This window comes from Syngnathus acus, chromosome 8, assembly GCF_901709675.1.
Source record: "Syngnathus acus chromosome 8, fSynAcu1.2, whole genome shotgun sequence".
Lineage (NCBI taxonomy): Eukaryota > Metazoa > Chordata > Actinopteri > Syngnathiformes > Syngnathidae > Syngnathus > Syngnathus acus.
This window is the reverse complement of record NC_051093.1, coordinates 2,038,263-2,052,795: the sequence shown is the minus strand read 5'-3', so window position 1 is coordinate 2,052,795 and position 14,533 is coordinate 2,038,263. Positions and strand designations below refer to the sequence as shown.

The 14,533-nt window shown below is 48.0% G+C and overlaps 1 protein-coding gene across 2 annotated transcripts; it reads left to right on the top strand.

The window, feature by feature from the left end:
* The first annotated feature begins 482 nt into the window (after positions 1-482).
* lmtk2 (lemur tyrosine kinase 2) lies at positions 483-14,433 on the top strand. Of its 2 annotated transcripts, none has more exons than XM_037256953.1 (14): positions 483-970; positions 3,647-3,768; positions 3,844-3,997; positions 4,107-4,183; positions 4,261-4,379; positions 4,497-4,584; positions 5,867-5,997; positions 7,534-7,618; positions 7,946-8,067; positions 8,701-8,850; positions 8,930-11,789; positions 11,886-12,018; positions 12,081-12,311; positions 12,766-14,433. In XM_037256953.1, the coding sequence occupies exons 1-14, from the start codon at positions 868-870 to the stop codon at positions 12,792-12,794; spliced, it is 4,404 nt and encodes a 1,467-aa protein (XP_037112848.1). In that variant the 5' UTR covers positions 483-867; the 3' UTR covers positions 12,795-14,433. The 2 variants fall into 2 exon arrangements, with proteins under 2 accessions (XP_037112848.1, XP_037112847.1); XM_037256952.1 differs by lacking the exon at positions 12,766-14,433 and adding an exon at positions 12,626-12,759 and having other exon boundaries at positions 12,081-12,385.
* Positions 14,434-14,533: the final 100 nt, after the last annotated feature.

Sequence of the window (14,533 nt, the reverse complement as noted above, 5' to 3'; positions counted from 1 at the left end):
GCCTTCTTTATTGTTTCTTCACAATATTAACTGTAACTGAAACATAATAATGAAGAGTACAATTCTGACCTTCCCCTTGCAACAATGTTGCAAGATTCAATCAAGCGTCAACTTGTTTTCCTCAAACATTTTGCCAGAGGTGGGGGGCCTACACGTTTTCCCACTTCTGTTTGGTCACATAAAAACAGGGTTGAACATTAAACAAGGTTAGATTTTGATTTTGGAAGTACAAGGATTTCTATACATTTTAGTTTTTAGATGCCTTTTTCTCTTCTGAATTTTTCTTAAGAAAATACGGGGTGTGTGTGCTTTTTCCACCTCTGGCTACATTGTTTTAAACTTTCCACAACCTTCATGAAATGCGTTTTGTTTCCATGACAAATAACAAGTGTTGCTGATTGGCTGTTTGTTGTGCCACAGTATTCCAAGCCAGGATTGGCTAGGGTGAGGCCTCGATCACGTGACATCACCCGCCCCATTTCGTGACGTTATGCGAGAAGGAATATGGCGCTTCGGCGGGGATGAGTTTCATTCTAGTCCGGTTTGATTTATTCCGCCCAGTTAGTGTTTTCTTGAGTAACGCCAAGCGGCACTTACCAAATATGACTCGGCAACGAGCTTGTTAGCACCTTTTGTCCGAATGGACACCGGTAACGGGCGTTTTGTAGCCGCGTTTGTGCTTGCTAGCTAGGACTGTTCCAATTGGCATGCTAGCCGAAGCTAAGTGGCTAAAGAGCGACAGAATGCTTGTGTGGGCCACCGCCATCAACGTTCCATCGTTAACTAATGACTGAAAAACGACTTCTCCGTTGCTGACGACGACAATTGCGACCATCGAGCAGCTTGTTTTGGAGCTAAGCGTGGAGGATGAGGAGCTGTCATGGATATGTTTTGCTGCTGCTCTACGCGATCTTGCTGTGGGCATGCTGGTCGGTTCAAGGTGCTCCTCTTCAGTCCCACCACAGCGCAGGTAAAGCTTTGGAGGAATTGTTGGTTGCTTTAACCCTTCCACTTCAAAATTTTAAACAACCTCGTAATGATTTCTTCGCCGAGAGCTAACACTGGGGGGAAAATAAAAGAACGAATCTCCTCTTTTAATCTCGTAGCCTTTTCCGGCTGCACTGATTTAAATATCTGATAATAACTGATTTAAAAACCTTTCAGCTTCCGCGTTGCCATGCCACTCTAATCTGCCCAGGGCCTTCAGAATCAATACTGTTGCACCAACCAGCCAAATTTCATTTTTAATTTCTTTTGAAGCGTCAGTGGCTTTGCACAGAGAGGTCAGTCACCTTTATACAGGGTTCAGTTGGTTGTTGACATGTGTCGCACAACACGGTCAGATCTTATGACTCACTCATTTCAATCTTAGGTCATTGGTATTAAAAAGGTATCAGATGTGAAGGTTTGTCATGGTCCCTCGCCAAGATTCAGTGAAGATTTTGTTGTGAAGCTGCTAATGTATAACCGCGTCACACATTCCAAGTTTATTATCTCTGGTCAATCATTGGTGTTGTCCTCAATCATAAGACAGCACGCAGAAACGAAATGTTGATGCCATGTTGTAATGATTTTTAAGACATTGCAGCGATGACCTGTCCTTTGCCCCGTCTTAAAATCCCAATCACATGGACGTATTGGAATGCAATGCAAAGGCTAGTTTTTCTTCAACATTGTATTGCTGTTACTATCGGTGGGAGGAATTCACCAATGTGGGTTAATTGCGCCTCTGTGTGACCGCCTTACTAAAACACGAACCGAATCGGAAGGAAGCCAGGCAGACAAAATATGTAGCAACTTTGAAAAAGGCCTGTTGCCAATTAAGGAATTCAAAACACATAACCCAAACATCTGTTTTCTGTGCACCTGAAATGGTTTAATGGCGTTGCAATGGGGAAAATTGATTTTCAGTTGTCTTTGGATACAGAGCAGCCATCATACAGTGCCTTGCGAAAGTATTCGGCCCCCTTGAACCTTTCAACATTTCGCCACATTTCAGGCTTCAAACATAGATATAAAATTTTTATTTTTTGTCAAGAATCAACAACAAGTGGGACACAATCGTGAAGTGGAACGAAATTTATTGGATAATTTAAACTTTTTTAACAAATAAAAAACTGAAAAGTGGGGCGTGCAATATTATTCGGCCCCTTTACTTTCAGTGCAGCAAACTCACTCCAGAAGTTCAGTGAGGATCTTTGAATGATCCAATGTTGTTCTAAATGACTGATGATGATAAATAGAATGCGCCTGTGTGTAATCAAGTCTCCGTATAAATGCACCTGCTCTTTGATAGTCTCAGGGTTCTGTTTAAAGCGCAGAGAGAACCATGAAGACAAAGGAACACACCAGGCAGGTCCGAGATACTGTTGTGGAGAAGTTTAAAGCCGGATTTGGATACAAAAAGATTTCCCAAAGTTTAAACATCTCAAGGAGCACTGTGCAAGCAATTATATTGAAATGGAAGGAGTATCAGACCACTGCAAATCTACCAAGACCCGGCCGTCCCTCCAAACTTTCATCTCAAACAAGGAGAAGACTGATCAGAGATGCAGCCAAGAGGCCCATGATCACTCTGGATGAACTGCAGATAACTACAGCTGAGGTGGGAGAGTCTGTCCATAGGACAACAATCAGTCGTGCACTGCACAAATCTGGCCTTTATGGAAGAGTGGCAAGAAGAAAGCCATTTCTCAAAGATATCCATAAAAAGTCTCGTTTAAAGTTTGCCACAAGCCACCTGGGAGACACACCAAACATGTAGAAGAAGGTGCTCTGGTCAGATGAAACCAAAATCGAACTTTTTGGCCACAATGCAAAACGATATGTTTGGCGTAAAAGCAACACAGCTCATCACCCTGAACACACCATCCCCACTGTCAAACATGGTGGTGGCAGCATCATGGTTTGGGCCTGCTTTTCTTCAGCAGGGACAGGGAAGATGGCTAAAATTGATGGGAAGATGGATGGAGCCAAATACAGGACCATTCTGGAAGAAAACCTGTTGGAGTCTGCAAAAGACCTGAGACTGGGACGGAGATTTATCTTCCAACAGGACAATGATCCAAAACATAAAGCCAAATCTACAATGGAATGGTTCACAATTAGACGTATCCAGGTGTTAGAATGGCCAAGTCAAAGTCCAGACCTGAATCCAATCGAGAATCTGTGGAAAGAGCTGAAGACTGCTGTTCACAAACGCTCTCCATCCAACCTCACTGAGCTCGAGCTGTTTTGCAAGGAAGAATGGGCAAGAATTCCAGTCTCTCGATGTGCAAAACTGATAGAGACATACCCCAAGCGACTTGCAGCTGTAATTGCAGCAAAAGGTGGCGCTACAAAGTATTCGCGCAAGGGGGCCGAATAATATTGCACGCCCCACTTTTCAGTTTTTTATTTGTTAAAAAAGTTTAAATTATCCAATAAATTTTGTTCCACTTCACGATTGTGTCCCACTTGTTGTTGATTCTTGACAAAAAATTAAACTTTTATATCTTTATGTTTGAAGCCTGAAATGTCGCGAAATGTTGAAAGGTTCAAGGGGGCCGAATACTTTCGCAAGGCACTGTATGTGTGTTTCGAATTCCGGCATAACGGGGACGTGTCAAGTGGTGAACACCCGACTCGGCCTTGTGCTCTGTTGTAGATGAGGTCCCGGGCCACCCATCCTATGTGTCTGTCTCCTTGGCGCTGGCGGCCCTGGTGGCCCTACTGGTGCTGCTGGGGAACTGTGTGACCTGCTGCAAGGAAAGGGAGATCGACTTCAAGGTGAGACGCTTAAGCCGACTGACGTCGTCTTTATGTATTCTTAGCGGCTGACATTCTGGACGTTTGTCGACGCAGGAATTTGAAGACCACTTTGACCACGAGATTGACTTCACACCGCCGGCCGAGGACACGCCGTCTATGCGCTCGTCGGCCGAGGTGTATACGTTGGCCGTCTCCCCCGTGGCCTTGCCTGGACCCTTGCATCTCCAACCGCCTGCACCGAGCGCAGGTCGGAAACAGGCACGGCCTCCTTGGGCTGTTATTCGGCGACACGCATTGGATTTCATTTTATGACATGCCAAATGGCAAACTTGTTGTCTGTGTTTTGGAATTCTCAGAGGGCTCGGCAGGCTCGCAGATCGCCCGCCATAGTCTGAGTTACATTCAGGAGATCGGCAACGGATGGTTTGGCCAGGTAAGATTTTTTCCCGTTGAGAGTAGCCCGAAGTCTTGTTGGGATTTGTTCTCAACTGGCTGAATGTTGACTGACAGGCGATCCTGAGCGAAATCTTCACTGACGCCGGCGGCACCAGAGTCATTGTCAAGGAGTTGAAAGCCAACGCAAATGCCAACGAGCAGAATGACTTCCTGCAGCAGGGCGACCCTTACAGGTGAACGGACGGCTTGCCCAGGGCGAGCCGGGCTGACTTGCTGTCTCTCGCCACACGCACGCACGCGAGTCTAAACGCAAACGCTTTGCCTTCTGTCTTATCCTTTCATCCTGCCAGAGTCTTGCAGCACCCAAACATCCTTCAGTGCCTTGGCCAGTGTGTGGAAGCCATTCCTTTCCTGCTTGTTTTCGAGTACTGTCAAATGGTAAGTAGCCATAACGTTTTTTCACGATTGAAAGCTTCAACACCATCCGCAACGACACGCACAGTGGATTCCGCTGCTTTTCTCTGTTACTGATTGACGTTTAGTACTCGAGGCCCACCGTCTCAATCTTCAATTCGGCTTTCTATTGCGGCAAGGTGAGGCGACGTCACGGCAGCTGATTGCGTTCCTCTTTCTCGTGATCTATTTTGGGTGGGCTGATTGGGAGCCATAATAGATCTTTCCAAAGTCAAGAAAGAAAGTGAAAACCATCAATTCCACATTGCTGAATGATCGGCACAGGTGCCGGCGACATTCGCAAGCCGCCGCGCTTTGTAAGCTGTCAGTGCACACCAAGTCCCCCCGGAACTGGTCCAAGCACAAAGACCCGCGTAATCTTTTGATCTCAACGGAGGTAGTGTACTGTACCGGAGTGCCTGGCGCGGATCAACTTTTCAAAAACTCTGGCGAGGGGCCATCTGCTTAGCAGCATAAGACAAATGCAACACAAGAGCCGCTTATTATCTAGTGTGTGTTTGTTGTGCGGGCTGGGGCTACCTCATTATCTTCTTTCTCACACTTGAGCCCTTAAAACCAGCGGACCTCACTGTATAAATAGTTCAGGGCGCTCGCGAGAAACGCGAGAAGACAGCAATTACGTAAATTACCGCCCCATCTGGCGGTTTTGGCACACTGCATGTCCGCATGTACTACCGCTGCATGTACTAACACCTGCCCTTAGTTTGGTTTCACTTCATATACATCAGGTTAATGTTTGTTTGTTTTTCCTCCTGCAAGCTTTTTTTTTTTTATACACTACCTTTCCCACCCAAAGATTTACAAGACACATTTGTAACTTTTCCTATACAAGCAAAATCCATACTTTTGTTTTTGGTCGTATAGTTGCGCGCAAATCATATTGAGATTATTTTCTTAAGGATTCAACGTACACTTTGCAAACAGCAGGCTGACATAAATAGCAGAACTAATTTACTGTCGAACAGAGTGTTAAAAATAACAAAAGAGGCATGCAAAGCATGCAATCCATTTACAACGTTTTAAGTAATATCACTTACAAGTATGCGTGAGACGATAGTCGTGGCCGTTTGCTTTCTAAATGTTTGCGTGCTTGGAATGTCCCCGCGTGGGGATCCAAAAGAGAAGACGTTTACAACCCATTTTGAAAACGTCTCCATGTGACTTGTCCAACTCACTGGGAGTATAAACTCTCTGGCTTCAATTTTTGGAAGGCTTTGCTTTGTGTGTTGACTGTGTGTGTTTGCAGGGGGACTTGCGAGGCTACCTGTCTCAGCGGGACTGGACGTTCAGAAGCGCAGAGATGCTGCAGCTGCAAAGGATGGCCTGCGAAATCGCTGCCGGCCTCACTCACCTTCACAAATACAACTTTGTGCACAGGTAGCACTTGCCAAATGAGTCTGCTTTGTGCCTGCCTCAGCCCACCTTGCCGTGCGGCCTCTATTTCAAACAACATTTTGATCGCAGCCTCGAGGCACGCTTCCTTTCTATCCTTCAACGTTTCGACCACAAAAGAAGCCAAACTTGACATTTCCCACAATGGATTTGCCTTTTAATGATGAATCTGTAGAGCTCCATAATATATTCTTTGGAGTCTTCATATTTACGCTTGTACAGACATCAGAATTTCTGCTTACAGCATTCTGGTAGCGCTTCATGATTGTGACTCCACGAGGTAACCGATACGACTGCGTGAAGGAGCTTAACATTAAACCGCTGGACTGCCCCATGTTAACCCACTCCCAGGCGTTTTCCAAAAAAGGTTTGCACGCAGGAGAGGCGGCGTTTCATTTCCGTTTTCCCCCCATAGGTTGGGAGGGTTGCCGTCAAAGTGCGGCTGAGGCGAACGTCGGCCGCCCGGCTCGTCAGCTCTATTTGCATGCTCGGAATAAGCTGCCGGGCCTCTGATTACACGGCTCCCAGGCGTTGCTGCAGTGTCAGCTGTCCGCGGCATATGATGAGTCTGCTCTTTGCGTGTAAAAGGAGAGCCCTTCTTGGGAAGACGTCTTTTCAATCCTAGTTACAACTCGGAGGATCCCCGGCGATTCCGCTCGGCAATCCTGAAAACGTTGACACGTCGGCGAGCGTTTAGCGTCCTCGTGCGCTCTTCTCAAGACTTTAGCCAGTGTTGAGATTGGCCATCCAAAAGACGGCGCTAAAATCGTATACATGGAACACCCATGTGGCGTTAATATGCGCAAAGGCGAGCCGATATGCGATCCGAGCGTGATGGTTGGCCTTGTAGGGTCGCGTCGTAGGCCCCCCCTCTCTTTTCCTGCTGCGTTTCCCGTTTTCGGGCATGTGGCCAGCTGGAGACCGGCGCGGACAAGAGGTTTCAAAATAAATCACCATTTGTCTTCCAGAGGTTTTGCTGGCTTTGACACGGGCGAGCCCGCCCACGGTCGCGCCAAAGCGCTTGTGTCAGCAGCGGCTGCCCTGTTTTCATCTCTGCGAAAGAAAATAGTAAAGCGCAAAGCGACTAACGGTGAATGTCTGACTGTGATTTAACATGATTTAATTTGAATTTGGAGAAGCCCGTTCACCAAGCGCCATCTCCTGGCAACTACACAAATAACCGTTTGCGCGGGCTGCATTTCCCTCAAGAAAGAATATCCGGCTTCTGTATGCACCAGTCAGGAATAGAAGCTGCGCAGGTCTTGTTGCAGGGCGCACCACTGACTGAGCCTTCGGAGCTTTAAGCCTCTCCTGCTCTGGGGCCTGAAAAGCAAATGTGCAAACTAAACAGACATTCCGGAACAAAAAGCACGTCGTGTTTTGCCACAGTATCTTTTGAGAGTAAAGAAAGTTCCAAATAAAATGGCAGCAATGGCGGCAGCGAGTTTTGTTTAGTTTGATCACCTGACTCAGCAATGATGACAAATTGTGAAACTCACTCATGTGATATTTGCTTTCCAGTGACTTAGCTCTGAGGAACTGCTACCTGACAGCGGATCTTACGGTCAAAGTCGGAGACTACGGAATCGGGCCCTATGCATATAAAGTGAGCACGTATACTGCATAATTCTCTTCCGAGGTGCCAAGCCGCGCTAACGGAGCGCGCCGAGGTCCTCCTGTCTGCGGCCGTCTTCAAATTCTGCTGATCTGTCACTTTGAATTTAATACTCATAAGATAAGGTCACCCACTGGTGCTATTTCTGGAGCGCTTGGTGAGTCCAAGTGAGCGTGCGCTGCCGCCTGCCTGCATCAGAACATCAATCACTTTAGCAGACCCCAAACAATAAAAGCTTTTGTTGTCACACTTGTTTCCGTCCCCTTTCGAGTGCAACCTAGTTAGTAAGATTGCCCTCTGATCTTTTTTTGTCATCAGGAGGATTACATCATCACAGAGGACGATGTATTCGCGCCCCTTCGCTGGTTGGCTCCCGAATTGGTCGGCGAGCGCCATGGGGGTGTGATCACTCTGGAGCATACCAAATCCGGCAATGTTTGGTATGTATAGAAAAGAAACTCTCACTTCAGGAACTTTGACGTAACAGAGTTGACGAGCAGACCCAAAGTTGCAGACTGAATAGCGGCAGGGCCATCACGTGCCAGTTAGCAGACGCTCACATCTGCTTGTAACGGGATTGGCGACGCGAGCCCGCAAATCCCAGTTGAGTCCGCCCGTGCCGTCTGCCGCTAACAAGGCACGACCGCGTGCGAGTTGCTCGAATGTGTCGACCGGCTGCGCCGTCGCTTGGCCAAATGTTTGCCGCTCATAAACTCCGTTACGCAATTTCAAGAACCGGATGACCTTCTGAATAAAGACGCGTTGAAAGTCAAAATGTCCTCCCCTGTTAAGAGCTACTTTGCTCTTCATTAGGTAATGGTTTAAGTTTGCCACCTGCTATCGGATTTGCCATGTCAATCACGCAGTGCCTTTTAGCCGACTTGGTGAAGCATCGTGTTTCATGTCGATGTTTGCCAGCTGGAATCAAGGATCGGTTTCCCACTTTGACGGGAGACTGTTTGCTCTGTGCCAACTGTGCCCCGTCCAAACACGATTCATGTTGTGGATGACGTCACAAAAAGCAAATGCTCATCGGTTGCTCTCCTTTTGTTTTTTTCCTTGATTGCTGCTAGGTCCTTGGGGGTGACTCTGTGGGAGCTTTTTGAGAATGCCGCTCAACCGTATCCTCATCTGTCTGACCGGGAGGTTCTCAATCACGTGATCAAGGAGCAACAAGTCAAACTCTTCAAGCCGCAACTGGAGCTTCCTTATTCGGACAGATGGTGAGTTCTTTTCATCTTTGTTTGTTTCTTCACAAATGCAAAAGAGCTTTCAACTTTATTCTTTTGTTTTTACTTTCAGGTACGAGGTTTTGCAGTTCTGCTGGCTCTCCCCCGACAAGCGCGCCACAGCCGAGGAAGTCCACCGTTTGCTCATCTACCTGCGCATGCAAGGCCAAAGAGACATCGAAGAAGACTTTGAGCAGCGCTGGGACGCTCTCAAGCCGAGTGTCTCGATGCGACAGACGACCATCGGCCCCTCCTCCTTCCCCATCCTGGAGCAATTTGCCGACGATGGCCTGCAGCAGGACATGGATGAGGTGCTGACCGTCACCGAAACCAGCAAAGGTCTGAGTTTCGAATACGTTTGGGAGGCGGCCAAGCAGGACCACTATGACGGGGGCCACGCGCACCGGAGCTCGGATGCGACGGTCAACTACCACAGCATGTTCTTTCCCGTTTCCACGGAAGACATCCAGGCTCACTTCCCGAATCCCGTCGCCAGATCGGCAACCGCCGGTGGTGGGAATGCTCCGTCCGGAATGCCTGGAATGTTGCCTGTGTTCCACGCCCAGAAGCCAGCTAATGGGGCAGCTGGCTGTTACGTACAACTTGAGGGACAAGACGGCGCTCAAAGAACAGGCTTGGATTCCGGCCGGCAAGACTTTGTGGTTCTTCAAGATGTTCGCTTGGATGAATCGAGCACGGAGGGCGACTTCTTCCATCACAGTATCGACTCCAAGGATTCGTATTTACCAGACAGTCACATCTGGTCATCTCTGGAAAATGACAGTCCATGCCACACCAACATTTTCACAGAGGGAGAGTCCACGCAGGAGGACTCTGTATCTTGGAGACGTGATTTTATGGAGCTTCCCGATCGCAGCGGAAACCCTTTTTGTGCAAATACTCCTTTGCATGGACAAGAGGGGAATGCACGGGATTCTTTTTTGGACGATTGTTCCGAAGCCGCTCGCCAGACTCTGGAGGAAGCCAACGCTGAGAGAATGAGGCTGGTCAACAGTGACAAACTAGCAGAGAACTTCAGATTTCTTAAAGAGCAGAACCTTTTGAAAGAAGACACAATGTTTCGACACAATCCACAGCAAAATCTTCTCACACCTGGCGTTGTCCATGAACCTGAAGAAAACTTCAAAATGGCTTCCTGGGACAACCTGGACCCTTCCGGCATCTTAAAGACAACAGATTTTGATTCAAGACTCGTATGGAGTAGCGCATCCCCAAGTCAGGAACTTTTTGACTCGTCGCACACCAACTTCGGGGAACATAATCCTTTTCGGCGACAAAATGAAACACTGGTGCCTTCCATTGCTGTTTTCTCCGAAGACGAAATAAGCAACCGGCTGCCAGACAGCAACCGTTCTTCTACTGAGGACCTCACTCTGCTCCAACCGTCAGACGGAGGCCAAGACTCTGATTTCCATTCTACCTCGGACAGGTTGGACATCCTCCTGAGTCAGAGTGACGATCAGATTCCCGTCTTCTCTCAAAGTGCCACAACAGAGGTGTCCTGCACCGCTGCCAATCTCTCCAGCCTTGAGCTTGACATCAAAATCTCAAAGAGCAGTGCTCAAGAAGTCGTAGAAAGGCAAATTTCCGAGAAAGCGCCTATCGGACCCTCGGCTTCCGACAGCGGACACGTTGACGATCTGACGAGTGCCGATCTGTTGAGTGAACTCAATGACGATGCAGATTTGGAAATGGAAACAAATCTGTTCGACCACGACGAATTCGTTCTGGATGCCAACGGCCAACCTCTTGAGAGATCCTCTCTATTGGTCTCCGGGCCTTCGTTGGATCAGCTCAGCCAGGACAGCTTGTTGGAGGACAGCACGTCCACCACTCTCCCCACCGCAGAGCACTCGGCCGAAACGCCCGACTCTTTGGACTCGCTGGATATTCACCGGCTCGGAGACCAGCACAAGTTGCAGCCGCCGTACAAGATAGCTGACAGTGGCTATGAGACGGAGAACCTGGAGTCTCCCGAGTGGAACTCTCAGCCCAATGACAAAGACCTCTCGCCTGGGTGCGAAGCTCAAAAGGAAAACCATCCCGAAGAATCGAGAGCTCCAACCAATCTGGTTCCTCCGGAAATTGTCATCTCTGAACCTGAGGCCTCGCCAGACCCTCTTGCCGGGGATTGCCTTGACATCGTTCCTCTCGAAGAAGCGCCAATCTGCGGTAATTACAGAGACTCCGCCTACTTCTCAGACAATGAATCCGAGCCGGAGAAGAAATCTGAAGAAACAAAAGTGGAAGGTACTTTTGAAGTCACGTCATTGCAGAACTCGACAGACCTTCCAGTCCCAGTACGGGAAAGTACTGTGGAGACTTTAATACCAGAGAAAGAAGGTGCCGCTGCCCCAGAAGCTCAAGGCGATGTCAGAAGAGAACCAGATCGAGCTCCAGAGATGCATTTAGGCTCAAAAAGGAAAGAAACAGAACCTCAATCCTGGCCCAATCACGACGGAGACAGAGCGGACTTTTTCAGCGACCTTCCCGAGTCTCTCGAGCCGAAGCACTCCTCCCTCATGAGTCCGCTCCCTTCAGGGGAGGACACCATTCATGCTAAGCTGACTAGGACCTACGCTGGAGAGGCCCACAAGATGAAAGAGCCCGAAGTGGAGGGCCGCTACCTGGCCCGACTGGACGGCCCGGAGGACGACATGGACGCTGACGAGGAGAACGAAAACAGCGACGACTCAGACGAGGACGTTCACGCCTACCAGCTGCGCAGCTCCAGCTCGGACAGCGAGGACGAAGGCACACGCGTGGCGCCGCTCATCATCTCGGATGACAGTGGCGCCAAGAACCTGAGGAGCTTGTTGAAGCCGGCGACCTTCAACACCGGCGCTCCGTCGACGACCACCAGGAGAGCCGTGTCCTTCTTTGACGATGTCACCGTCTACCTCTTTGACCAGGTCCGCTTAGTCTCTTTCGTTCTTAGATGTGGATGGATTTAGATGAACCCAAATGCTACTTTTGGACCTCGTCCTAACTTCTGCATTGTGATTCAGGACACCCCAACCAAGGAGCTGGGCGATCACTCAGCGGGCTCCAATTTGCACTCGCCGCAGTTTAGTGACCCGGCGCCAAGCACCGGCTACCTGAACCGCTTCACCAACTCTGAGAGCTCCACGGACGAAGAAGGTAAATGTTTGCGCGTATGCGTGACACTCCGCGCGCTCAGCGGCCTTTTGCTCCTCTTTCAGGTGGCGGCTTCGAGTGGGACGACGACTTCCCGGCGGCGCCCGCCTTCCCCTCCAAGACACACAAAGACGCGGCGCCGGCAAAGAGCTTGGCGGTAGCGGCAACCCGCATCTCATCCCCGGCCGTTGCCAGCTGGGGAAACTCCTCCAACTACTCGCGCTTCTCCATCTCGCCGGCCAGCATCGCCAGCTTCTCCCTGACGCACCTCACCGATTCTGACATCGAACAAGGAGGTTGTACTTCTCTTTTCTTACTTTGCTTTTTATTATAGCAAGCCAGTGTCGTACCACCTTAAAGTAGCTAACATTAATAATAATAATAATAATAATAATTCATTAAATTTGTATAGCACTTTTCAAAAACCCAAAGACGCTTACAGGGAACAAGGCAAAGACATACATGAGGGGAGGGGGACGGGGAGGAAACAATCGGGTAAACTTAAGAAGAGGAAACCAGTTATGGGTAGGGGAGGTCATGAGCTTGGGAGAAGAGGTAAGTTTTTAGACAGGACTTAAATATGGGGAGTGTGGGTGAGTCACAGACAGACTGCATGCATTCCGACTTATTCTTCAGCACCAGACTCGAGACGGCAGACCAGTTCTTCTGTTTGTTCTTTTTTGTCCCTCTTGAATAGAGTGCCTTTGCATGGTGTTCACACTGATTTTTTTATTTGTTGTGCCTTTTTAGGAAGCAGTGAGGATGGCGAAAAAGACTAGCCTTCGAGTTCAAGGCACTCCACTAGTTGTCATCACACTAACAACCACTTGCACTTTTTTTGCGGGGCCTGGAGAACGCAGCGGAGGGGTCAAGACAAGAACCCACCCGGTCGATGAGCAAGCCCTCCACGGATGTGCAAATCCGCTTGGGGGGGGGGGGACGAACGGGCCGAAGCAGGGACGTCATGGCAGGTGCTCCTAATGAGCGTCTGGTGGCTTCCTGCTTTCTTTCACAACTCCACTGCCCCCCCGCCACCCCTTCCAAAAACTGTACAAGAATAAAATTGGGGGGATAAAATGTGGCACAAGAGCCAAATAGGAATCTTCTCTTGGAATCCACCTGTACCTGGTTCTTTCAAGTGTTGTTCTTCCATGGTCACTGCCATCGGTCATTCTCCATTTGTGATCTTGCTTTTGGTGCTTTTGCATTCATGTTCACAAGTCACCACATCCCTTTGCAGGAGAATATGTGTATGTTTCAAGGCCACATAGAAGCAACCAGTGTTAGGGTTAAGGTGGATATCGAGAACACGGATGAAGGCTCAAGCGGCTTTAAAGAAAAGGATGCACTTTGTCCTCACTAGCAAGACAGCTTTGGCACAGCAGTAGGATGCTCCGAGCCGGGCCAAACTGCACAATGTATTTGCTATCCTTCACCTCAAGCGCGCCTACACGCTACGGTGCACTCGTAGGACCATTTGAGCCGTCGCTTAACACTAAGTATATATTTTTTTTAGATAATACCCTTTGCAATTGCTGACGTCGACTCACTTGTGACAAACACTAAAGTTTTGTAATTGAGGAAAATAAAGAAGACCGCTCACGTCGGTTCGCAGCGCTACCAAATTTGATTTTTAAACGAGCCAATGCAGATGTTTGTAAAAAAAAAAAAAAAAAATAGAAAAGGAAAAAATAATGCGAACAAAAAACAACGTGCAATGACTTTCTACTGACTGGTGTGAAATGGGTGAGCTCAATTGAGGGGGAAGGAGCAGAACCGCAATCGACACGACACTCGGCTCTTCCTTGCCTTTATTTTTCGGACATTTGATTTCCTTTTTATTGTGATTCCATAGAGATTATTTTATTACTGCTTTGCCTTGATTTGTCTCTTAGTTGTTATTCCTTTTGTTGTTTTGTTTGATTTTGTCTTTCGCCATTCAAATTTGTGTTTATTATTTATGGTCGTACCCAAAGAACCTCAGATGGGAGTTTTGCGTAGCTGACACCACTCCCCTCGTCCGCATCCCCTGACCTTTTTATTTTTAAAGTTGCGGTTCGTGCACCTCCTCATCCAAACTTGAAGGTTTATTTAAGGACTTTGAGTGGACAAGCGTTGTCGACGACGTTTGCTTCAACTTGCACATTTGACACAAAATGTAACTGACAAAAAAACAAAAAAAAAACTGTACTGATGTATATAAATGTTGATCATTGCGGGGACGAGGTTTGGTTGTGTGAACATATCTTAGTCGCAGTCCAAGCCAATCAAGATGATGGAGATGGAATCATGCTTTTGTTTAGACGTGTCCATTTTAAAAGTGGTGATATTTTTACCTCACATTGATCATGTGTTAATGTCATTGAATGAGATGTTTGTAATTACACTGTTTAATATGAAAATAAATGCAAATGAACTCCTACGTGTGACTCTGAAATGTTAATTTATATTTGAGCACTATGCAAGGCTATTATTTAAAAGTGTAAATACATATAAATGTGTCAATATGACACAGATG

What these genes read in the sequence shown, in the direction of transcription:
- lmtk2 (XM_037256952.1), top strand. Translation starts at nt 868, where the DNA reads ATGAGGAGCTGTCATGGATATGTTTTGCTGCTGCTCTACGCGATCTTG. An exon ending in TCGGGCCCTATGCATATAAA is followed by an intron (nt 7,619 to 7,945) that starts GTGAGCACGTAT and finishes TTTTGTCATCAG; the next exon opens with GAGGATTACATCATCACAGA. An exon ending in CTTCCTTATTCGGACAGATG is followed by an intron (nt 8,851 to 8,929) that starts GTGAGTTCTTTT and finishes TTTTACTTTCAG; the next exon opens with GTACGAGGTTTTGCAGTTCT.